General features: G+C 42.9%; 1 protein-coding gene across 1 annotated transcript; it reads right to left on the bottom strand.

Annotated features, from left to right (window-relative positions):
• Window positions 1–922: 922 nt before the first annotated feature.
• On the bottom strand, window positions 923–8,568 carry LOC100284257 (uncharacterized). The gene is made up of 5 exons (NM_001147847.1): window positions 8,212–8,568; window positions 8,060–8,108; window positions 1,589–1,651; window positions 1,427–1,491; window positions 923–1,294 (listed from the first exon to the last, which is right to left on the bottom strand). Exons 1-5 carry the CDS (start codon window positions 8,374–8,376, stop codon window positions 1,196–1,198), a joined length of 441 nt encoding a protein of 146 aa, NP_001141319.1. The 5' UTR covers window positions 8,377–8,568; the 3' UTR covers window positions 923–1,195.
• Between the last annotated feature and the right edge of the window lie 17,905 nt (window positions 8,569–26,473).

Raw genomic sequence — 26,473 nt, 5'->3', positions numbered from 1 at the left:
AAATGATTCAATCCTATAAACACTTGCAATTGAGTAATATTTTTTTTGAAAAAAAATCATATGACGGAAATCTAGGAAATCTTAAATTTAGGACAAAAATTCTGGATTGAAGTAAAATAATCTACAGAATTTAGAGAATCTATTCAACTCCTCTCCCTCTTGCTCCTAAGAATCTATTCAGCTCATCTCTTGTACCTTTTTGTTGAAATTTCAGATTATTAACCGTAAATCTACCTTGGAAAGCTGAACAAAAAACACCGTAAAGGTTAGTTTGGAAACTCAATTTACCAAGAGATTTCTATTTTCCTATGATAAAATAAACTAATTTCTCTTGAAAAAATAGAAATCCCTTAATAAATTGTGGTTTCTAAACTAGCTCTAAATGACATTTTTTTTGGGCATAACCTCGAGGGACTTGGCCGAAGAACCCAAAAACCTAGTCTTGGCTAGAAATGGAAGCAGGTAAGATAACTGGTAGGGAGAGAACATACTCATGTCCACAGAAAAAAAAATACTTAGTACGTCATTATCCACACCCATTATCTATAATGGGTATAAAATTACTTCATACACGCCACTCATATGGATAACAGATATCCATCGAGTATCCATACCGACTAACGTGCTTATTTTTATCACAATAATAAGAACCAAATACAAAATTTACAAAATATAAAAAGCCCAAACCTTATTAATAATGGAAGATTGTAGAATAGTGTATTAACTTTTTATCCAGCATGATAGATTCATCCAACCCAACATTATCGAAGATGCCCACACCCACCATATCCATTAGGTATATAAAATGACCCAATAACATACCTGTAAGCATCAAAATTCCTCATACCCATACCGTAATAGAGTTTTTATACATCGGGTATTAGTTACCCATTGATATCTCTTATCTTTGCAGACAATAATTCAGGAAAGGAACTACGGTCTGTGTAGTCAACAAAGCACGCCATATTTTGTAAGGGGAACGCTGGACTGCTAAAACATACATAGCCAAAGTGAACAACATGTCCAGAATGTTAAGAAACAACCAACATCCATCCATCAATCCATGGATTTGCAGACATTGCCATGGTGATGTAGTTGAGCAAGAACGCGTGCCATATCTCATGCACACGGTATTAAACTAAATTAAACAACACTAACAGAGCACAGCAGCAGCAGCTTGTCATCGGTACTGTTTTCAAGCCTGCTCTTCACCATCTTCCACTTCGCCCCTCTCTTCTGCAGCAGCGGCCATCAGCTCATCAAATTTGTCGCTCTTTCCCAAGATTATCTCAATCTGAGGGAGAGGTTCATGTCAGTTTAATTCTCAGTAAAAGACGAATTTCATACAGTTAAGATAGAATGACCAAATTGACAAACACAATGAATAGCTTAAGCACACTGAATGAAGGGTATAGTATTTTCTGACCTTGGCCTTTTGGAATGGACGCCCTCTTGATTCGTCGTTTATTTCAACAGTAGAGGTCCTAATTTCTATGTAGGTTAAGACACAAAGGGATGATTCAGAGCGGCAAATATAATAATATAGATGAGGCATAATCTACAAGACAACAAAGCCCCGAAATCTCACTCTTTTCAACAGCAAATCCATTGTTCTTCAGAATTTCTGCCACGGTCACAACTGTTGCTATGGCTGGAAACAAAATAAAGCTTGGTTAGTGTTGCCTCAAACAATACACTGATGCAGAAACTTGAAATGGAAAGCTTTTGTATCATTGTATGTTTTAACAAAAAAGTAGCATTGATGAATCAAATAAATCACATATAAAGATGTTAATTGAGCTTAAGTTATGTATCCAATAAAGAAATATCAGAATACACTGACTAAGAGCATCTCCAAGATTACCCTGTACCCCTATCCAAACTCCTATACTTAAATTTAAGGCAACAGATGATTATCTTTCCGTGACAACATGAAGATCAGCAACGGATGATTATCTTTCCTTTTCTGCATCTCTAATGAATACTTTGAATACAGGAGATTGCAAGTCAAATATTCATACAACTAAATTCCGGAACCCCAAACAGTTCTCAACATGGTTCTTAAGGCAATAAGGAAAGACATGGTGATGGACCACCTTCTAATCACCTAAGGTGACACCTACACACTCGCAAGGTGATGTATACCAATCTGAGAAACAGGAAGGCAGCAGCATGAAGGAAGGAAAAAAAAAAGAAAAAGGAGAAAGAGGGCAGGAGACTTAAGGGGCTGCCCCAGTCCACTAGCCAACCTAAATTACCATCCCCCGACTTGCCTATAGCCCTATAGCCTATAGGTCTCCTGAACTCCTTCCTTATTCTCCTTGAGCGTGATGCTGCCAGCAACTCCTCTGCTCCTCCTCCCTGCTTCTTCTCAGGCCCTCATTGAGTCGTGCGCTCTCAGATAACTGAGCTTCTGTCCAGGTCGAGATCTATCACGCCTCAATTGACAAGCGTGAGTTCTACAAGCAAGAGCTATCGGGGATTGGCAGCTGCTGGGGCTTGTTGGTTGCCCCCCTCCCGGTCTCTTTCTGATTTTTTTTATTTTCAGTTAGGGAACAGGGACGCCCATGATTTTTGAGCGCCTAGGCGCCTAGGTGACACCTTGAAAACCATGGTTCTCAGGCAAACCCCAAGTGGAAGTAGTTGCCTGCCTGTGGTCAGCCAGAGCATGATAGCCATGTAATAACAACAATGCATTTGGTCAACTTCCTAAATCTGTTATTAGGAAGTTGGACCTGTTCAGGAAAAGACTCTTGTGGCAAGGCGGCTCTCAAACGAAGAAAATGCATTTGGTCAACTGGAATACGGTCTGTTCTCCTAAAAGTCTAGGAGGTTTAGGTGTTTTGAATCTGGGATATATGAACGATGCTCTGTTAACAAAATGGCTGTGGAACTTGGAAAATTCAAATGGTTTATGGCAAAATATCATTTCTGCAAAAGTGCAAAATATATTAAGGGAAAACCCCTTATCTCAGTTAAACAAAGACAGAATGACTCTCAGTTTTGGAAAAAACTCCTAAGTCTCAGAGAAACTTTATTTAAGTATTGTAAGATGGTTGTTGGTAATGATTGTCGAACTAGTTTCTGGAAAAATTGTTGGATTGGTGACGGTCCTCTTGCTGTGAACTTTCCTATCCTGTTTGATTTGGCTCTAGATAAAGATGTTACGGTTAATAAAGTTTTGTCTTCAAATTTTGAAGCACTCTCTTTCAGAAGAAGAATGACCGGTGACCTTCAGGTGTTGTATGATGACCTAGTTGCTTTATGCTCTAATTGCACTCTGACAGATCAAGAAGATAAACTGAAATGGGGTTTAGGCAACAAAGGATTCACTGTAAATTCTTTGTATAAGAAAAATTCTATTGATCAAATTAAGGTTCCCTACAGATTTCTGTGGAAATCTAAGTTACCACAGAAAATTAAAGTCTTCTTTTGGTTGGTGATAAGAAATAAAATTCTTACAAAAGATAACTTGAAAAAAAGAAATTGGAAGGGATCTAATGAATGCTGTTTTTGTGGTGGTCTGGAATCGATTGATAATTTGTTCTTTAAATGCTCTATTGCTAGATTTGTGTGGAGAGTGATTCAAATTGCGTTAAATCTGGATTCCATTCCAAAAAACATTGATGAAATTTGTGACAGATGGATGAATAAGCCTACAACAACAACAACAAAGCCTTTTGTCCCAAGCACGTTGGGGTAGGCTAGAGATGAAACCCCGTATGAAAACCTCAGAGCTCAACCCCCAAAGAAAACAGGGGAAACAAAGGCAAAGGAGAACCGAAAACGACGAAACGGGGGAACACATAAAAGAGATAAAACCCACAAGAACCAGCAAGGTCTAAATGGGCACAAGAAAAGGTCAAACGATTAAGGAGGAAAAGCGGAACTATAAATCACGGTTCTGGCACGTGAATTGCACACTTCCACCCCTTCCTATCCACGGCGAGCTCTTTATCAATATTCCACTCCTTCAGGTCCCTCTTCACTGCCTCTGTCCACGTCAAGGTTGGTCGACCTCTACCTCTCTTCACATTCTCGGGACGCCTAATTATTCCGATATGCACTGGTGCCTCTTCAGGTCTTCGTTGGATATGTCCAAACCATCTCAAACGATGTTGCATAAGCTTCTCCTCAATTGGCGCCACTCCTACTCTCTCTCGTATGTCATCATTCCGGACTCGGTCTCTCCTTGTGTGGCCACATATCCAGCGCAACATACGCATCTCTGCCACACACAGTTGTTGGACATGTCGTCTTTTAGTGGGCCAACATTCTGCTCCATACAACATAGCCGGCCGGATTGCTGTCCTGTAGAATTTGCCTTTTAGTTTGTGTGGCACCCGGGGGTCGCATAAGACACCCGCCGCTTGCCGCCACTTCAACCATCCAGCTTTAATTCTATGACTGACATCCTCATCGATGTCTCCATCCTTCTGAAGCATTGATCCTAAGTAACGAAAAGTGTCTTTCTTGGGTACCACTTGCCCATCAAGACTAACATCGCCATCTTCATACCCCATGGCACTGAAATCACACTTCATATACTCCGTTTTAGACCTACTAAGCCTAAAACCTTTTGCTTCCAGCGTCTGTCTCCACAATTCCAACTTTTGCGAAACACCACTCCTACTCTCCTCAATAAGTACCACATCATCGGCAAAAAGCATACACCACGGTATATCTCCTTGTATGTCCCTTGTGACCTCATCTATCACCAAAGCGAAAAGATAAGGGCTCAAAGCCGACCCTTGATGTAGTCCTATGTTAATTGGAAAGTCATCGGTGTCCCCATCACTTGTTCGGACACTTGTCACAACATTAGTGTACATATCTTTAATAAGATTAATGTACTTTGTTGCTACTTTGTGTTTTTCCAAGGCCCACCACATTACACTCCTGGGTACTTTGTCATAAGCCTTCTCCAAGTCTATGAAGACCATATGCAGGTCTTTCTTTTGTTCTCTGAATCTCTCCATAAGTTGTCTTAGTAAGAAAATGGCCTCCATAGTTGATCTCCCGGGCATGAAACCAAACTGATTTTGGGTCACGCTCGTCAGCTTTCGCAGGCGGTGTTCAATGACTCTCTCCCATAGCTTCATTGTATGGCTCATGAGTTTAATTCCACGGTAATTAGTACAACTTTGAACATCTCCTTTGTTCTTGAAGATTGGTACTAATGTACTCCGCCGCCACTCGTCGGGCATTCTGTTTGTCCGAAAGATGGTGTTGAAAAGCTTAGTCAGCCATACTATCGCTATGTCTCCAAGGCATCTCCATACCTCGATAGGGATACCATCAGGGCCCATCGCCTTTCCTACCTTCATCCTTTTTAGCGCCTCCTTAACTTCATATTCTTGTATCCTTCGCACAAAACCCCTGTTGTTGTCATCGAATGGTTCGTCCAATTCTATTGTAGAACTCTCATTCCCTCCATTGAACAATTTGTTGAAGTACTCCTTCCATCTATTCTTGATCTCTTCATTCTTCACTAATAGTTGGTTTGCTTCATTCTTGATGCATTTGACTTGGTTGACATCCCTTGTCTTCCTTTCACGAATCTTGGCCATCCTATAGATATCCTTTTCTCCCTGCTTTGTGTCCAACCGTTGATAAAGGTTGTCAAAGGCTTGACCCCGGGCTCTACTAACCGCTCGCTTTGCAGACTTCTTCGCTATCCTATACTTCTCTATGTTTTCTGCACACTTGTCATGATGTAAGCGTTTGTAGCAATCTTTCTTCTCCTTGATAGCCTTTTGGACATCTTCGTTCCACCACCAAGTGTCTTTAACTTCCCTTCTGTTTCCTTGACTCAGCCCAAACTCTTCTGAAGCTATCTTTCGGATGCACATCGCCATCTTCCTCCACATGATATTTGAGTCTCCCTCTTCTGCCCAAGGGCCCTCCTCGATAACTCTCTCCTTGAAAGTTTGGGCCACATCCCCTTTAAGCTTCCACCACTTTGTTCTAGTGACCTTGTTATGCTTATTCCGTTGTAAACGAATCTTAAAACGGAAGTCAGCTACGACAAGCTTATGTTGGGTTACCACACACTCTCCAGGTATAACCTTGCAATCTAAGCAGGCATGCCTGTCCTCTTTTCTCAAGAGGACGAAATCAATCTGGCTAGTGTGTTGGCCACTACTGAAGGTCACCAGGTGGGATGTCCTCTTCCTAAAGAAAGTGTTTGCTATAAACATGTCATAGGCTAGGGCAAAGTTCAGGATTTCCTCTCCTTCTTGATTCCTAGTCCCAAAGTCGAAGCCTCCATGCACACCCTCGAAACTGGTGCTAGATGTACCCACATGGCCATTGAGATCTCCTCCTATGAAGAGCTTCTCGCCAACTGGCACACTACTAACCATGTCCTCCAGGCCTTCCCAGAACTCCCTCTTTGAGTTCTCATTAAGGCCTACTTGAGGAGCATACGCGCTGATAACATTGAGAACCAAGTCCCCAATGACCAGCTTGACTAGGATGAATAAGCCTAAAGACAGAATTTCAAACTTATTGATCTTTGGTTGTGGTGCTTTGTTTTGGGCTATTTGGAGAACCAGAAATGATTGTTTTTTTGGTGAAAAGATTATTCTTGACCCGGCTAACATAATATTTCTCTGTTGCTTTTGGTTGGATTCTTGGGTTATTCGACAGAAAGAGAAGGAAAAAAAAGATGGTGGTACAAGGAAGTCAACTTATCAGAAGGATAGCAAGTGAGGCGATGAGCAGGGCCTTTGGATGGTGTCCGAGGGACCGTCGCATTACTGTTTGAAGACTCCTTTTGGCACTTCATGCTCCTTCTGGTGGTCATCGTAGCTCAAGTTCTTTTGGATGTTATGTTGGTGGGTTAGTTGCATCTAGGTTGGTTTTAGCTGGGTTACTGCCTTTGGCCTGTGGCCTTTGTAAATAAGCTTGGCTTAAAAACTGTGGAGCTTTCTGGTTGGGTGCTAGTGGAGTCTGATCTTTGCATATCCTTGTTAGATTGTAGAGGTTAGTTCCACTAGTTACTACTTTTGGTGATGGGTTGCTCTCCATCATGGTGGTCTGTAATGACTCTTTACCTATTTCCTAATGAAATAGGGGGCTATGCCCCTTCGTCAAAAAAAAACAATGCATTGCATAGCACTTGACTCAAACTTGGTAAGTTTTTCCTCGGACAATAAATCTGGCAATTTGCTAGACCAAATTCTAAGCTGTGCTCTGCGTGTCACAAGGCAAATGCCGCCTAGGAACACTAAGGGAAAGTTTGCTAGGGCTCCAGGTCCTAAAATGGCATCAGATTTAGCTCCTCTCCTGGAGTAGCTTCTTGTCACAGCCCCTGGACGGAGGACGCTCGCCTTCCTCGTCGTGAGCAGATTGACAGAAGAACTCCGGTGAGTTCTTGCGAGCGTCAGTTCCCAGGTGAGTTGGAACAGGTAAGAAATGTGTGGATCTGGTATTTCTGATTATTTGATGATTGTCTCAGTACAAAAGGTAGTATTTATACTAGTACAAATGACTAAAGGCCCAATAACGAGGCCCATAATCCTTCACCTAATCCCCCCCCCCCTTCACCAGTAATTTCTCAGGAACCCTAGCCACAATCACACGGTACTTACACTTCTCTGGTAGAGCCAGAACACTTTGTAGAAAGATATTTGACAAAAGGGTTTCGTAGAGCATTTTTTAGAGGAGCTGGTGCAAGTTAATATTTTGGGCTCCGGCTCCTTGGTGGTTTCAGTGAGAAACCGGTTTTCTTTTTACCCCGTTTGGTATGATTTCTTCAGAAGCCAAAGCCAGAGCCTTTTGTAAGCCCTAGCAAAGGGACCCTAACTGACATAAAAGCTAAGGTTTTAGCAATAATAACCAACACAGATCCAGCATTGAGAAACATACAGAAAAGAAGACACGCCGCGCCGACGCATTCTGCGTCTTGTACATCATATTTATCGGCGTACTTAATAACATAGACCAAATTCGCGGATAGAGGCATCAATGTCAAGCGACAATGCCTAAATTAACTTCACCAGTAATAAATATAGTGCAAAAATAAGTTAGAAAGAAGGACGAAGGAGGGACGCACCCATTCCAAGAGCGGATAGCTCTACATCTTCGTGCTGTTGCATATACCTCTGCACGGACCGAAGCAACCAAATCAGCCAGAATCCGGAAGCGGCGGGTGGGCAGGAGTATCACGGAAAGATGCGGCGCGTAGGGAGAGAGGGGCAGCCGTACCTTGGCGAGGTTGACGTAGAAGAAGAGGGGTTTCTTGGTGTTGGACACCTGGATGCGGTTGCTGCTGCCGCCGCCGCCCCTCCTCTGCCCCTCTCCGCCTGAAGCCGCCGCGTCTCCGGTAACGGTGAGGTTCTTCACCCCCTCGGCGATCTCCTCCACCACCATGATCGGTAGCGATCTAGCACGCCGGGCCGCAGCCGGATCGACGGGGTTGGTCGACTGCTCACGTCTCCGCTTCCGGTGGCTCACCTCCTCCCTCCCTCTCGCGTCTTCTCGGCGTTGCGGCGGGTGCGGGTAAAACGAGGGAGGAGAGCCCGGTCGGACGGCCCCGCGCGCGAGTGATGATGCGTGGGCTTGACGGAACCGGCGATGGGATGTCTCGGCCCAACCTCCTTAGCCGACGATTCAAGCAGCCCAAATGGAAGCGGGCCCACTCAGGGCTGATTTGGCAGCCGCTTTTCCCGCCCGGAACCCGGTGTTTTCCCTGTGTCGCTAATCCATACGCTAAATTTTCACCGACCATCACTCCATCCTGTTTGGAAACCGGCCTCGAAGGTATACTGGCCCATTCTGAGCGCAACTTACGCGTGGAAACTCGTCCGACCTTTAGACGTCGGGCGGCTATCCCCGAATCGTCTCTTCCTCTCGCCTCCTCTATCACGGCCGTAGAGATGGCAATGGATACCTGAAGCCCGACTACCCGACAGGTTTTACTCGATATAAAGGCGGGTATAAGATGATTTCTCTATCCGTAGGTATGTTAATGGGCAAGATCCTCCACCCGTTGGATAAACGGGTACGGGTACGAGTTGGTACTACCCATACCTATCTACTCATGGATAGAATATACCTGCAACAATACCACTATAATCATCTAATATAGTCCATCTTAGCTAAAATAAAAATCTTCTCTAGCTATCATTTGTCTAGCTACCAAGTTATGTAATCATATGATTTGTTATATGTAAAGTTTGACTTGTTTTTTATGTTTATTTAATGTTTTGAGTGATTGATATATTAGAATTTAAGACTTTCCTAGCGGGTACGGGTTATCCGACGGGTAAAATTACCCGCACGGGTACGGGTATGGGTAGGATTTTATACCCACGAGCATATATGGGTAACCTGACGGGTAGAAATTTTTTTGATAGGTATAGGTATGGAACGACACTACCCGACGGGTATGTACCCGTTGCCATCCCTACACGGACACGCCGCCACCACTTCGCCAGTCGCCGCACACCCCTCCCCCAGTGATTTTGTCGGGTAAATCTAGCTCCTCTTCCGCACCTTCTTCTTGCTAGGATTTCTTTTTTCTATTCTTGCTGCTTCTTGGACAGTGACGAACGCAGGCTAGAAGCATGGTAGGATCTGACGCGACCGCTTTTATTCTCTCTCGTGGGTGTGAACAGCTCTCTCTGTCCTTTGTCCATATCCACTAGGTGCAGATCTAGATCAGTTCATTATACCCTGTGTAGATCTAGAATGCTTGAATGTTGGGGGCGTGGGGATGAGTCTCCTTTCCTTTTGCCAGTCTTTGCAACCTTGATTGGCTGCCATCATGTCATCCTCACCTCCGATGCAGCAGTTGATGTCGACTTAGGAACTGCACAGAGTTTATTCGACAATATGCTCATGAGGTATATCTTACACATCCCGGACCAAATTTGTCAATGCTAAAAAGTCTGATGACCCCTCTGTGTCCATCTATGCCGTCCAGATCGCTCTCTCTGTGTACCAAAAGGAACAGTTGCTTCACAAAGTTGTCATCGTTCTAATGATAACACCTCACGAATTAGCTTTTGTGTTTCTGCTCTTGTGTTTGATTTATTTAAGCTAATTCTTTGTCACACCCGGTTTTAAGGGACAAAGTCGGGTGCATCTCATACATGCGCCAAAGAAGACAACATATATAATAACAGAGTGTATAGAGATAAATGTCACAATATAATCAGAGTACTTATTACATAGCGGAAGACTTACAAAATAAATGATAGATATGGATCACTAAAATCCATCCTTGGCGCCAGAGAGTCAACTGGGAGACGACGACCTAGATCTCTCACGAACACAGTGCAACATCCACCATGCGCCTCATCTAGTGGTACCTGTTCTTGACCTGTGGGGGTGTGAGACAGCAAGGGTGAGCTCACATATGTTCATCGCTCAACAAGTTGTGGGGAATAATGTGACATGAACTCACCAAAGGTGGGAGTTCATGAAGTGTAAGGCTGATCAACAATAGAGGTTAAAGCTGAGCATTGCTTTTATAAGTTGGTCAAAATTTTATTAGCAGTTACTAAGTGTAAGTGAATATCAAACCATAATAAAATAATAGAACAAAATTAATAACAAATCTCATGCAATGCAAATGATAAATTGAATTTAAGTTCTATAGATTAATCATCAGAGAGTCCTGAGCTGCTCATGACCGTGAGCTCGGCTAGTATACCAGTTTTACACTCTGCAGAGGTTGTACCCTTTACCCACAAGTCGTGTTTCCCATGTCACCAGGGTTAGCTAGACCCTTAGACACTAACGAGGTGAATGGCTAGGGATCCACTACGAGGCCTTTACAAAGTTCCACTAGCTTTCGAAAACCTGCTACAGTTTATGGGAAGAGCACTTGCAAGAATCCCTCGTCTGACCGCCATCGCAGCAAAATCAACCCGAGAACCTCCTTACATGCAACTCCCCTACTGCCCTTGCATTTTTGAGACTAACTTCATTTTCAAGTCTATTATGTGTGTAGTCTCAAATTAGAAAGGAATCCTCAAGCAAAGACAATCGCTTCCACTGCAAATTTTGATGAGTATCAAAGATTCTTTGCTCCAATAAATGTAACTTCTATACATTTCATAAGAGAATGAGTTTCTCTTGTATATGCTACTCCAACGTCATCTAAAATTGGTAAATATGTATCACATCTTTTTGGATTACAAATATCTGAAGTAGCATAGCTTATAGATTCTCCTGTCTAGAACTTAATTGATTAAATAGTGCACATGTTCCTTATGTTGCATGATTATGTTCAGTTGATACTCCTTTTATGCTAATGGTACTTTAAATTTCAAATAAGTACTCTCAACATATATCAATTGAATTCATATATATATGTGTGCACTAAAACTTGAGGAGAACTTAGTGTAATATGCTATTAGTGATCTATTTATCTATCAAATTGTATCAATTGGTGTTTTTCAATTGATATTTTTCATACATGATCACTAGTTGCATAATCCATACTTGTGCAATTTTCATGTTGCCTCTTGTTGTGATAAGAAAATGCTAGGTGACATCTAGACTCCAGGTATCAAGATTTATCTTTCAGTTAGTATGACAATCTTCATTTGCTATCTTGGACCTATGTCACAATTATGCCAACAAGAGCTTGCAAATGAATTCTAAATCCAACACAAGTCTGGAAACCCCTTGAAAAGGTAAAACACAAAGGTACATCACTTATGACACTTATCCATTACCTTTGTGCCATCTAAGGATCCCTTTCATGATAGTGTGTTCACATCTCGCTTAATCATAATTTCTATCCTTTATATTCTTTGTATCCTTTTTGGAGATTTATGACAAAGGGGGAGAAATTGTGCATTAAAGCTTACCTTTAGTCTTATGTAACTAAGTGTTAGAAGACTTTTAAAAAGGGGAGAAATAATTAACAAAAAGGGGAAGTCATAAGAAAAACATAAGATGAAGAAAGTTGATAAGTGCATTCCATGTCATGAGCATCACGTTTATTTTATGACACACTGCACCCTATGAATAGTATGATATAAGTTGTCTATACTTTGACCTAAATATGTGCTTTTGGCATTTGAGTACAAAAGTGTTATTTTCTGAAATGCACATATTTAGGGGGAGGAAACTATATCATAGGATTTAAAATCTTATTTATCAAATCTTATGTAAGCTTTAAATGTGTTGTCATCAATCACCAAAAAGGGGGAGATTGAAAGTGTATTCATCCCTTTTGTGAGTTTTGGTGATTTGGATAACAACACATTTAAAGGTCTAACGAGTTTGCTAAGTGTTGAACAGGAAATTCAGTATGATGAACATACTTGAATAGTGTATAATGATCAGTGAACAAAGGTTCAACACGAGGTTAAATAACCAATGAGACAATGCAAATGGATATAATATGATCCCTATATTGGTTTGAATATATGGACAAGACCTGAGAAATCACTACATACATATGACCAGAATAGAGGACAAAGTGATTTAGAGGATTGGTCAAGCCAAAGAGAATAAGATATGAGGAATCATGAATTGGCTTGACCATATTACTGTCAGTCCATATATGCTTCTATGAGAATCAAACTAGAGCTTGATTGACCTTGACAATTATATCTAGAAGACATTCAAGCAAGGTTCACAATATTGAAGAAATGATTCTCTCAATGGATGCTCAATTTGATGTGACTCAAGAATGGCTTGATAGGGTGAAGATAGCAAGGAAAGGGCTTCGAGGAACTAAGCGAAGGTGAAGGTCAAGCGACGGCTTGTAGACCGAGGTACCATGGCTAAGGTGAAGAAGAGAGTACTTGCACTAAGTCGATGAACTAATCAGCTATGAAGAGTTATAACATGTTGATGCATCAGTAAGGTGACTTGAAGCCATGATTTGAACTCATATAAGGTGATATGGTACAAGTCACTGGGTTTGATTTGAGTTTGCTTCAAAAGGTGAGACAAAGATGTTTGTGATCCTTATGAAGCAATGCCATGGAGAAATCACACATGAGACACCAATGACTCAAGGAGTTTACTTCATTATATTTTATTTAACTTGAGTATAGGAATCGTCGTACTATAAAGGGGGATCCAAAAAGAAGGTTGGTGTTTGCCAAAGCTCAAACCTCTCTATTCAAAAGCTATTTTTGAAAAGAAAAAATCTCTTTAACGTTCTATGGTTGACCGTGGTTAGGATTGAGAAACCTAGAGTGTTCTTGCTGAAAAGCAGCTGAACTTCTTCAACTGCAGCTGAGCTTTCCAGCTGAACTTGACTTCAGCTGAGTTGAGCTTCTTCAGCTGCAGCTGAGCTTTTCAGCTGAGCTGAACTTCAGCTGAGTTGAGCTTTCTCAACTTCAGCTGAACTCAACTTCAGCTGTGAACCTCTTTGACCATACACCAGCTGAACTTGCCTCTGGGCAGTTGAGCTGGGGTTTTCTCTCCTAAACTCTCTGGTCAAGACCAGTTGAACTGGTCCTGAGGGGCAGTTTAGCTGGTCTCTGACCCCTCTGACCTCTGACCAACAGTCTGCAAGTCAGACTGGCAAACAGGTCGCCAGAGGTGTCAGGGGCGGTTCAACCGCCCTAGGGGGAGGTTCAACCGGTCTGGTCAACCCTGACCAGTCTGCAGGTCAGTCTGCGCGTCAGTCTGCCAGTCAGACTGGCAGACAGGCTGCCAGGCCTGCCAGGGGAGGTTCAACCGCCCTAGGGGGAGGTTCAACCGGTCTCAGGCAGAAAAATCTGCCCAACGGCTAGTTTTGAACTCCACCTATATATACTACCTCCTACCTCTCTCCCCAAAGCAGTGAGCACGATTTGAACTCCATTTCTAACCCAAGAAACACCTCCCTCTCTCTCACACACATCTCTTGCCTCTCCCATTTCAAATCTTTGGAGAGAAATCTTTGAGTGAGCTTGAGAGCTGCGGTTTTGTGCTTCATCTCTAAATCTCTCTTGCTCTTCTTCTTCATTCGAGCTTTGGTACTACATCGAGTTCTTTGTGGATTCATTACTCTTGGAGCTTCTAGCTCCTAGACGACTAGGTGTCTCTTGTGAGTCTCCAAATCTTGTGGAAGACCACAAGAAAGTTTGTATTACCCGCTCGTTTGAGCAAAGATTATTGTGTGGGCTTGACCTTTGTGGTCGGCAAAGGGAGGATTAGGGTTGAAAGAGACCCGGCTCTTTGTGGGCGCCTCAACGAGGAAGTAGGGCACCTTTTGTGGTGTGACCGAACCTCGGGATAAATCTTGTGTCTCTTGCGTTCTTGCTCATTGTGTTTGTTCATGTTCTTCGTTCTCTCACCATTCCGTGGAAGATTGTTTATATCTTTTTGGTGTGTGGATTTTGAGAAGTGCCCTTCTCAGATCTACTACTTTGAACCCTGTGGATCATTTAGAACATCTCATTTCCAAAGTTAACTGGGTGAATTTCGAGATCAATTCAGTTTTACCCAGTTTGCTTCTAGTTTTTGTTGAAAAAGTTTTAACTTGCCTATTCACCCCCCCCCCTCTAGGCAACTTTCACCAACCTGGTACGCAACGCCGACCTTCAGATCTAGATCTAACGATCAGCGCCAGCCCACGCCAATCACTAATCTCAACCATCCGCAGTAAGGTCGACAGCCCAGATTCTATCCCGCGAAGGGTTGCGATCTGCTCTAATCTACGCCGTTCATCAAGAGACGGACGGCGCAAACAACCTCTTCCCCACTGGCCGCACCAACACGGTGGCGCAGGGCCAGCACGGCGGAGCCATGGCCGGCGCGACACCCAACTGGACCACCCGAGCTCCAAATCCAAATTGAACCGGTGCAACGCGGACCTAGGCGCATGGCGAAACAGAAAACTAAGCATTACCGAGGGTTGGGTGGCGGAGCGAAGCTGTCCTCGACATCAGGCAGGTTCGCGGTGGACGAGGGATCTCATCAAGAAATTGTCGTCGGTCTAACCATCCTCGAGCACCAATCCCTCCACCCAAACCGACTCCAAGGTCTGGATAGGCGATGAAGCGCACGCACGACGACTACGGCATTCCATCCCACCCAAGGCGGCGCTGACCTTGCCCCGACGAGGAATTCCGCCTCGCCAGGATGACAGTACTCCCAGGCGCAGCCATGATCTCCTCCCAGGAACTCGTTGAAGCACCCAAGCCACATGTACCTGCCCTAGCCACGGCGCAAGCGGGGATCCACGGCGGCGCACATCTCTCTCACTCTCCTCTGTTCTTGTGACCGCGGTGGCCCTGATGCTTATGTGCGGCACAAGAAGATGAGAGGAGATGGGAGAGAGGAGGGAGGAGAGAGGAGAGAACACGAGGCCCCGGCTGGTTAAATAGGGGTGAGGGCACATGATTGTGGCGGCCGGTGGAAGACCCGCGATTCCCACGGTGCGCACAGAGAAATTCTCGCGTTCTGTTTCGAGAAAGGGAACGAGCTGACAAGGATGGTCTACACGGCAGTGATTGCACAACAGCACACATACTCCAGTGAGCGACTGACCACGCGGCCCCACACGTAGGTGACACCATGGAAGAGAAATGAGCTAGGCCGCGCGGTGGAGGTTGGGAATGGGCCTAAAATGAGGTAGCAGGCCCAGCAGGGTTTTATTCTTTTTCTTGTTTTAGTTTTCCTTTTCCAAATTCCCATTCTCAAATATAAACTTAATGTGAATATATGTTCTACTGTTTATAATATTATTATTTATTCATTTCTCCATTATTTATTTATGAAAAGGAATAAATAGTTCTATTAAATCCCCTTTCCTATTTTCTATTTTATTTTCATGTATACCTTGAGGTCCCAAGTTTAGATTATGACTCTCTATCAACATGTTCCACCACATATTCATAAGTATAGGATGCCTATAGTGCTTCATTTAATGAAATAAATAGTCATTTAGTTGAATTGAAAGCCTTTCTACTACTTCTTCTCTAATATAATTGTTGGTTTTCAAAAATTCGTTCTCAATTTTTCAACACTCAAGTATAATTTGAGATATCTGAATTTATGATTTTATCTCATCATATATTTATTTTATTATTTATATTTTTTATACAGATTTTGGGCCTTACAAATCCTACCCCCTTAAAAAGAATCTTGTCCTCGAGATTTAGGAAGGTCTAGTGAAAAGATGGGGAAAATCTATGCGGAGTTCTTTTCTCTCCCAAGTAGCTTCATCTTCTCCATGATGGCTCCATTGTACTTTGCACATCTTTATCACCTTATTTCTTGTAACTCGAGTCAATGTATAAAGAATCTTGATAGGATACTCCGTGCAAGTCAAATCACCCTGAACACTGAGCTCTTCCATTGGTAACTGTTCCTCAGGGATACGAAGACACTTCTTAAGTTGAGATACGTGGAATACATTATGCACATCGAATAGATTATCGGGTAGCTCGAGTTGATAGGCTATCTCTCCAACTCGCCTAAAAAACTCTGAAGGGTCCAATAAAGCGAGGGGACAATTTGTCCTTGACTTTGAATCTCCTCATTCCATGGAGTGGTGACACCTTGGGTACACATAATCAACTTCCTCAAATTCTAGTGGTCTTCTTCTATTATCAGCGTAGCTCTTTTGCCTGGTCTGAGCTACCGTCAAGTTCTCCCTGATTATACAGACTTATTCTTCTGCCTCTTGAATAAGTTCAGGTCCAAAGATCTGTTTTCCTCTAGTCTGGTCCAAAATAGAGGAGTCCTGCATTTCCTGCCATATAAAGCCTCGAACGGTGACATCTTCAGACTGGTCTGGTAACTATTATTATGTGAGAACTCAGCATATGGTAGACTCTTCTCCCAACTACTACCATGCTGAAGGGCACAAGCTCTCAACATGTCTTCCAATACTTGATTAGTCCTTTCGGTCTATCCATCCGTCTGAGGGTGATAAGCTGTACTGAAGTTCAACTTCGTATTCATATTCTCATGAGCTTCTCCAAAATCTGGAGGTAAACTGTGATCCTCTATCAAAAATGATCTTCTTCGATACACCGTGTTGAGACACAATCCGGGCCATATATAACTCAGCTAATTGAGATACCTTATAAGTAGTCTTGACCGGAATGAAATGAGCCACTTTGGCCAGTCTATCCACAATAACTCATATCGAATCATATCCTTTCAGGGTGCGAGACAATCCAATAATGAAGTCCATACCAATCTCGTCCCACTTCCATTCGGGTATCTTTAATGGATGCAGTAGTCCAGTTGGCCTCTGGTGTTCAGCCTTAACTTTTTGACACACATCGCACATAACCACATGTGCAGCCGCATCTCTCTTCAATCCATACCACCAATACTTCCGCTTCAAATCCTAATACATCTTGGTACTACAAGGATGAATAGAATAATTTGAGTCATGGGCTTCCTTCAATATAGTCTCACGAAGGCTTTCAATATCAGGAACACATATCCTGTCCTTGAACCATACGGTGCCTTGCTCATCCTCCGTGAATTCTGGACCTCGACCTTCAGTAATTAGATCCTTAATCTCTTGTATTTTAGCATCACCAATTTGTCCTTTGTGGATTTCTTGCTCCAAAGTAGATTCCACATCAATAGTAACTCCTTCAGTGTGAGCAACTATCCCCAGGTTAAGTCTCCTGAAATCCTCATCAATCTCATCGGGTAGCTAGGCAACAATAGCTGAATGAACGTGTTCCTTTCGACTCAAGGCATCTGCAACCAAATTCGCCTTGCCCGGGTGATAGTGAATTTCCAAATCATAACCCTTAATAAGCTCCAACCAACGACATTGCCTAAGGTTGAGATCCTTCTGTGTGAATATATACTTCAAACTCTTATGATCCGTGTACAGTTGGCACTTGGTCCCCATGATATAATGTCTCCAAATCTTAAGTGCATGCGCAACGACTGCCAGCTCTAAGTCATGAGTGGGGTAGTTCAACTCATGTTTCCGCAATTGACGAGAAGCGTAGGAAATCACATGTTCTTCTTGCATGAGCACACATCCCAAGCCTTAGCCACATGCATCACAATAAATATCAAATCCCTTCTGTAAATCTGGCATAACCAACACTGGTGGCGACATCAACCTCTTCTTTAATTGATCAAAGCTATCTTGACACTTCTCATCCCACTTAAACTCTCTTCCCTTCTCCAGAAGCGAGATCATAGGCTTAGCAATCTTAGAAAATCCTTCAATAAATCTCTGATAATATCTTGCAAGTCCTAAGAAACTCCGGACCTCAGTAACTATATTGGGTATGCTCCACGCCATAATCTCCTTGACCTTAGCAGGATCCACTGAAATCCCTCCATTAGAAATGATATGTCCAAGAAAGGGCACCTTGCCAATCCAAAACTCTCATTTACTATACTTGGCGTAGAGTTGATTGTCTCGTAGCTTCTATAGTACCAATCTCAGATGTTCCTCATGATCACTATCACTCTTGGAATAAATAAAAATATCGTCGATGAAAACCACAACGAATCTGTCCAGAACATGAACACCTTATTCTTCAGATCCATAAAATAGGCTGGTGCATTAGTTAGTCCAAATGACATAACAGTGAACTCATATAAACTATATCGAGTCGAGAAAGCCGTCTTAGGAATGTCCGATGGCCTAATCTTCATTTGATGGTATCTTGATCGGAGATCAATCTTCGAGAATACCCTAGCACCTCTCATCTGATTAAATAAATCCTCAATGCGGGGTAATGGACACTTGTTCTTCACAGTGGCATCGTTAAGGGACCTATAATCCACGCTCATCCCTTGTGATCCATCTTTCTTCTGTATAAATAGAACTGGCGCTCCCCCAAGGTGAGGAACTCGAATGAATGTACCCAGCCTCTTGTAACTCTGTTAATTGCTTCTTAAGTTCCTTTAGTTCTTCTACGGACATCCTATATGGCCATTTAGAAATAAAAGCAGTCCCAGGTAAGAGATCAATGACCAACTCAACTTCCATATCTAGTGGCATCCCTGGTAACTCCTCTGGAAGGACATCCGAAAAATCTCTAACCACCCGGATGTTGTTACCAACAAACTCCTCATCTATGAAGAATGCCACACGTCTGGTGTGGTAGTTACTGTAATTTCACCTTCAAATCTTTCTCTTTTGGAAATGGTGAGTTCTACGGTTCCCTTAGCACAGTGTATAAACTGTCTTTGCCTTTCTTAACCATGACATACCAAGGATCACATCTATGGTGCTCTCTTCTAACACTATAGGGGTAGCCCATCGGGGTTAGAAATATAGGGTAAGAAAGGAGGAATTGTAGACAAGGCGAGTAATTACGAGAAATGTTACTGCGGGGGATTTATTAGCTAAGTAGATTAGTGTGTTATCCACTAAAGCTAATATATTACCTTATGGTGGTACATGCTAAGATGCCCAACTATAATGTTTCAATCAATCAAAGAAGCAAATCAGACATTTATCATCAGAACAATCAACCAACATTTTTAAATAGAGAAAATAATTTTGATTTTTGTCTTAGGCCTCCTATCTCTTAGAAAAGTCATAAATGTAGGATTCCAAAGTGTGAAATCCATCTTGTCTTAGAATAGAAAAGATAAGAATGATCAGAATAGAACAGTAGAAGGTGAGACAGGATCAAGATAAGTACAAAAGAATCAGAGTAAGGTAAGTAGGTAAGGATTTTGTCCATTTCTATCTAGGTTTCGTCCTACAATCAACATTTCCTCTGATACCACTTCTGTCACACTTGGTTTTAAGGGACAAAGTCGGGTGCATCTCATACATGCGCCAAAGAAGACAACATATATAATAACAGAGTGTATAGGGATAAATGTCACAATATAATCAGAGTACTTATTACATAGCAGAAGACTTACAAAATAAATGATAGATATGGATCGAACTAAAATCCATCCTTGGCGCCAGAGAGTCAACTGAGAGACGACGACCTAGACCTCTCACGAACACAGCGCAACATCCACCATGCGCCTCATCCAGTGGTACCTGTTCTTGACCTGTGGGAGGGTGTGAGACAGCAAGGGTGAGCTCACATATGTTCATCGCTCAACAAGTTGTGGGGAATAATGTGACATGAACTCACCAAAGGTGGGAGTTCATGAAGTGTAAGGCTGATCAACAATAGAGGTTAAAGCTGAGCATTGCTTTTATAAGCTGGTCAAAATTTTATTAGTAGTTACTAAGTGTAAGTGAATACCAAACCATAATAAAATAATAGAACAAAATTAATAACAAATCTCATGCAATGCAAATGACAAATTGAATTTAAGTTCCATAGATTAATCATCAGAGAGTCCTAAGCTGCTCATGACCGTGAGCTCGGCTAGTATACCAGTTTTACACTCTGCAGAGGTTGTACCCTTTACCCACAAGTCGTGTTTCCCATGTCACCAGGGTTAGCTAGACCCTTAGACACTACCGAGGTGAATGGCTAGGGATTCACTACGAGGCCTTTACAAAGTTCCACTAGCTTCCGAAAACCTGCTACAGTCTATGGGAAGAGCACTTGCAAGAATCCCTCGTCTGACCGCCATCGCAACAAAATCAACCTGAGAACCTCCTTGCATGCAACTACCCTACTGCCCTTGCCCCTTTATTTCGGGTAAGGTAGTCTTCCACTAGCTTTCCTAATATAATTCTTGGTTTTCAAAATTCTGTTCTCAATTTTTCAACACTCAAGTATAATTTGAGATATCTGAATTTATGATTTTATCTCATCATATATTTATTTTATTATTTATATTTTTTATACAGATTTTGGGCCTTACATTCTTATCTAATATTTTATAGTTAAAATTACACATTATTGCTTGCACGTCATGTTCACCACTTCTCTGTCTTGTTGTAAGTAGAAGCTGAGCTCGAGCTTACGATGTCTTTGGTTGTTCTGAAGATTATCACTTAGTTTATTTTAAAGTTAAAATTACATGCTAAATGCAGTGGTCACTTGCTAGTTTAGCCTACTACATTGTTTGATTACTGCATTAACCCTACTATGCTCACTGCATTAAACGTATAGTTGGTGTCATTTGCAGAGTGTGACAGATTGTTGGTCCAGCTTAATTCAGTTTGTCATCCTTGAATAGATAGGCTAACTTAAGGTAAATAAGTGTTCCTTCACCCTTGGAATTGGTTGATTATTTCTCATGTTTGGTTTGTGTTTGATGGCTTGAATTATTTAATTCATCTGTTGGTTTATTCAAAAAAAGAAAGAAAGAGCTTCTTGGGTGGAAGTGGAAGTAACTGTTAACAAATTGTGATTTAATTTAATCTTCTACTAAATGTCTAATATATTGCTTCTTTTCTGGTGCTATTTACTTTACTTGAAGTAACTGTTAACAAATTGATGCTTTAATTTAATCTTGAAATAGGATAACAATTATATGGTATTGAAGTAACTATTAACAATTATATTGTTCAACATTGCTATATTATATGAGAGGTAGCACAACTATATAAGTGCATGATTAAAATTTATTATGTTTCTAGATAATGGGTTCTTGGGAGGAGCACGTTAGGCAATTTTTGTTGGAGGAGGAAGATGACGAAGAACTATTCTTTGTTATTCTTCCTGCTATAATCCTATACCTCTCGGAAGAGAAAAGGTCCATCCACACATCCTTCCTCACCAGTGCTAAAAAGGTTAAATAAATTCTTGAAGGGCATGAGAGCTGGTACTTGCATAGTGCTAAGTGGAAGCAACATATAAGCTGACGTGAAGAAGGAAAATGGAACGACAGTCCACATGAGCTTATAAAAAGGAGTTAAACTCATAATTTATTCTAGTGTCAAAGTTTATAATGAAGGGACTTTTACTCTGTTTATATGTTATATTGTCTATTTGTAGTGTGAATGGAGATGATCTTATGTGATATGATGATGGATAGATTAACTTTGTTGGATATTAGATGATATTTAAGTTAAACTTTGTTGGATATTAGATTATCAAGTCCGGTGCATGTTTTTAGATTTGTAGTGATGTTTCATTGTATTTTTGATTTATCTAAATATTTCCTATTTTTCTTTGGTTTTTTGTGATTTTTCTGAAGTAATTTGTCTCAAAAGGGGTTTTTAGCCCCTTGGTTGCCAAATAGTGGCAGGGAAATACATCCGAGTGAAAAAATCCTCCAGGGAATTAATGTGTCATTTAAAATCCCCTTGGTGGATTACTTCCCTAGGTTTTTTGTCCATTTATTGCCAAACTAGCCCTTAGAGGACAGTGGCTCTCATGCCGGAAGCTGGTAGCTGGACAGATAAGAGAATCATTTCCTTTTCCTATACTTTTAATATACTTTAAAGCCGATTTGAAATGGCTTCTGTCTAGTATCCACGTCATTTTTTACCTTCACTGTTCGATCTAGGATCAGTGGCCTATGATGGCCACTACACGTCCCATCCTTCTATCGAACGCACCACGAAGCTTTAGGAGTTCCATGCCCGTCCCTCCCCTTAAACGTGGCCAAGCCCCCACTACACCTCCTGTCCTCGAGAAGCTCTCCACCCGTGCTGGCTTCCTCCACCGATGAGGCCCATCGAACTCCCCCCCTCGGTGCGACGGTGTCCGCTCGCCCAGGCGCTCATCCCCAACTACCTAGGGTTTTCGGACCACCGACTGCGCCATTCTCCTCAGCCGCCTGAGACATCTGCGTGTCAGGATCGTGGATAGTGCCTAGGTAAGTAGTACTGATTCAATATTAAGCCAGCTGTATTCTGATATTGGGTCTGTACCAGATTTAACAACCTGACAAATCTGTAAGCTGTCATTAGCTAGCATTTAGCTGTCATTAGAAGTATAGAAGAGAAGGGGATCTAGGTCGTGTGCTAGTCAGATATAAAAATACATTGTAACTCTAATGTACGGACATAAAATGAAATTACAGAAAGTTACCAGAACCACATACCTGTTCTCCTAGAAACTTACCAGGGTTCTAGCACCAGGAAGCTTGCTTCCATCAGATCTGTTGCTACTCACGGTGTTTGGCGGTGCTCTATCACCAACGAGTTATGACATTGCGACTGCCTAAGGATAGTTCTTCACTTCGCATGTGAATTTCACAATCTCTCTCTTTCTTTGCATCATTCTCCTGTTAGAAATATGCCCTAGAGATAATCATAGAGATGAGCATATTTCTTTGTATCCATGATATATATATTGCTTAATTGAATATCCATGGAAGGCACATTGTATTGATTAGCAATTATGTGAATTGTTTGTGAGATTCTTTACTTATATGGTTATTCTAAATGATGTCCCTAGTCAGAGTCGATGACTAGCACATGTATTAGTTGATGACTACATTTCACAAGTCATGAACATGGAGATGTTAAATTAATAATGTGGGTGCATGTATGACATGAGGCTGGACCGACCCAACGTGAGATATTGTAATATAGTTCTCTTCTTGCAACATGAATACTGTATCCTTAGACCTGAGATTGTCGCATGTTCTCAAGATGTGAATTGACTTACTTAGGGACTATCAAACGCTATCCCGTAACTGGATAGTTATAAAGGTAGTTTTGGGTTTGTCAGGAAGCATGCTATGAGGCATGGTCAGTCAAGATGGAATTTGTCCCTCTCTTTGTGAGAGAGATATCTCTGGGCCCCTCGAGTGATTGGATCAAGAAATGCATGGCCGTGCTAGGGTTAAGAGTTAACCATTGAAAGGATTCCAATTCACAGTATCGAGAAAGAGAGGTCAGCTTAGAGCCAGACCAAATATCGTGAGACAAAGGGAACAGCATGTACTTAATGTCGCAATGGTTCGTCTGATATGATCTTTACGTACACATAGGAGTTGACATGTCTTGCTAGAGGCCGCTGTCAATTATTGGGCCAAGTAAGAGTACTCGGGCTATGTCTATTTGTACGTGAACCTATAGGGTCACACACTTAAGGGGAAGGAAGCCTAATTCGGATTAGATCCGAAATTAGACTGGGCTTTAGGGTTAATGATGGGCCTCGGCGTCAGAAGCCCACCATAACGCCTATATAATGAGGGGCGGGGGCGCGGTTAAAAGATAACCTAATTCGCCACCAGCGGACTAACAGCCGCCGCCCACCTCTCGCCCTCGCCAAGCCGCCGTCGCGAACCTAGCAGTTCGGTACGCGGCGCTTCCTCCCTGTACGTGTGGATACCTCGAAGGTGCTGCATCTGGAGCACTTGGACGAACTGTGCGAGGACGTGAAGGACGCCGGCGACTGCACGGCACTGCTCGACGCGTTCTTCTACATCGAGACGTCTTCCGCTGCTCTGCGCGTCTAGTGGTAATTCCATGACCTATAACCGCAGTAGTTCTTGGTATTATGGGGATGAAAATTTTGTTTTGCGCTAGCGTAGCTGTCACACCCGGTTTTAAAAGGCAAACCGAATGCGAACCATGTACGTGCCAGGATCAGTTATTCACGTACACAGCAGTTACATAATATGGACATCATCACACAGTGCTCAAAATAGTATTAATAAGGGAAATAGTCGATTACATCATACGTCTGAGACGTCCATATAGTCCTTACAATAAATCAAAGTGCGGAAAAGAAACGTAGATAACCGCGGCCTTCACAGGCAGCCGACTGGGGGTTGCCGCTAACCCACACCTAGAACTCGTCGTAATCTTGGAACTCCTGGAAGTCTCCTTCCACAGCTTCATCTTCGCCTGAGCAGTGGTTGCAATGCTGACAACCTGGGGGGGTTTGGTGTGTAGAGCAAGGGTGAGTACACATCAACATACTCAGCAAGTATCCTGTTTGGCTGTAGTGGACTAGCTTTATGTGGGGATAAGTCAAGCAGTTGCTTTTAGTTGGTCAGGTTATTACTTACTAGTAGAAAGCCAGGTTTTAACATTAACCCAAGTTATTAGCCCAATGTATCCTTTCCAAACGGAAAGAATACCACTTACCAATACCATAATCGTAATCAGAACCATCAATCTCATTGTCACCTGTACCAAAGTATCTCTGATCAAGTACCACTAATCACTGGAGCTCCCTTGGCCGCTCATAACCGTGAGCACGGCTGATATATCAGTTTATAAACACTCTGCAGAGGTTGTGCACTTTACCCACAAGCCGTGATTCCCATTCTGCCCGGAGAGAGCTACTCCCCATTGACCACTACCTAGGTGGCCTAGCAGGGCATCACTACGTAGCCTTTACAAAGATTCCCCGAGGCTGTAGCCACCCGTTAGGTTTCCTAAATGTACCGCACTCCTCCCCAAGGGACAAATCAACCTTGGCAGAGCGAGCCGCATACACCGAGCCCCATTGACGGCACGACGGCTAAGTGAACTACACCCCGGATCCTCTAATTATTCAGCTAAGGGCATCCCATTCCACCCTCATGGTTGCACTGTTTTCCCGGGCGGTCATCCATAGAACAGGTCCTTACGGAGAGGCACTCGAGAAACCGCTCGAGCCCCCTTGAAGGTCACAAGTACAACATCATCATAAGAGAAGGGAAAACAGCGTATCATAGATAATCTCATCATGTTCATTAATTAGAGTTGAGCAATAGCATAAAGCTAAACAGTAATAATCCAACCCAAATAGGTAAGCAAGGATGGGGATAACAAAAGCTAGTCAAACCTTAGGCATAAATATGTAAAGCGGGAGGTGAATTAAAGAATGAATAGGACAGAGATAGGTCAAGGGACACTTGCCTCCACCAACCGACTGCTGCTCAGGGGCTTCTCCTGCGAGTTCCTCGGGCTCTTCAACCGGATCGTTCTCTAAGCGAGCGCAAACATACATACATCCATCCATTGAAATTAGGAAACCAACAGTACACCATACAAGAGAACAAGTAAAGCAAATATGCATAGAATACCACATACGATAATGAATTTACCTTGGTTAGAAAGAAACGAGGGAAAGTCTCGCAAGGGTTGAGGCTTATGCTCGAGGGACACTACGGGTAAACGAAAGACTAGACGTCACGTGCTCTAGTTTTAATTAGTTCCAACAAAAGAATTAGCTACATGCACTAATGTAATCGCAACCACTTTTAGTAGATTAACATTGAACGAGATAGATGATTAGTTATACGAATTAACTAACGTAATCAATTTCCAAATCGAGACTCCTATCTTACTAATATAAACGACGTGATTAGCGCATATAGGAGAAGGGGGGGGGGGGGTAGACGAGGGGTTAGGGGGTAGACGAGGCACGACGAGTCGTGCCAAGGCACGCGCACTACGCGGGCACGCACGCGAGGTCGCACGCACACGCTACGGACTAACCGTACGCACGTCGGGGCCGTGCGCTAGCCGAGCTCTAAGCCGCGCGCCATAAGCACGCTGGGCCAAGCTCGAGGCCACGCAGGGGCCGACACGACGCGAGCAAGGCACGGCGGGGCGAGCGGGCAAGCACGCTGGGGCCAGCGAGCGCGAGCGAGCGAGGGCGCGACCGGACGAGGCCGAGCGCGGGGACGGGCGGTCGAGCCGGGGCACGGGGGCGGTTGAACCGGGGGGCGCCGAGCTTGCCGGGAGGCGGGCGCGAGGGCGGGGCCGAGCGGGGCCGGGCGAGGGCGGCTCGCCGGAGGGCGGCGA

The sequence above is a fragment of the Zea mays genome, chromosome 3 (assembly GCF_902167145.1).
Source record: "Zea mays cultivar B73 chromosome 3, Zm-B73-REFERENCE-NAM-5.0, whole genome shotgun sequence".
NCBI classification, from domain to species: Eukaryota; Viridiplantae; Streptophyta; class Magnoliopsida; order Poales; family Poaceae; genus Zea; species Zea mays.
Note: the sequence above shows the minus strand (reverse complement) of the source record. Positions and strands in the feature narration are given on the sequence as shown.

What these genes read in the sequence shown, in the direction of transcription:
- LOC100284257 (NM_001147847.1), bottom strand. Translation starts at nt 8,376, where the DNA reads ATGGTGGTGGAGGAGATCGCCGAGGGGGTGAAGAACCTCACCGTTACC. An exon ending in TCTACGTCAACCTCGCCAAG is followed by an intron (nt 8,109 to 8,211) that starts GTACGGCTGCCC and finishes CGGTCCGTGCAG; the next exon opens with AGGTATATGCAACAGCACGA. An exon ending in GCTATCCGCTCTTGGAATGG is followed by an intron (nt 1,652 to 8,059) that starts GTGCGTCCCTCC and finishes TTTTGTTTCCAG; the next exon opens with CCATAGCAACAGTTGTGACC.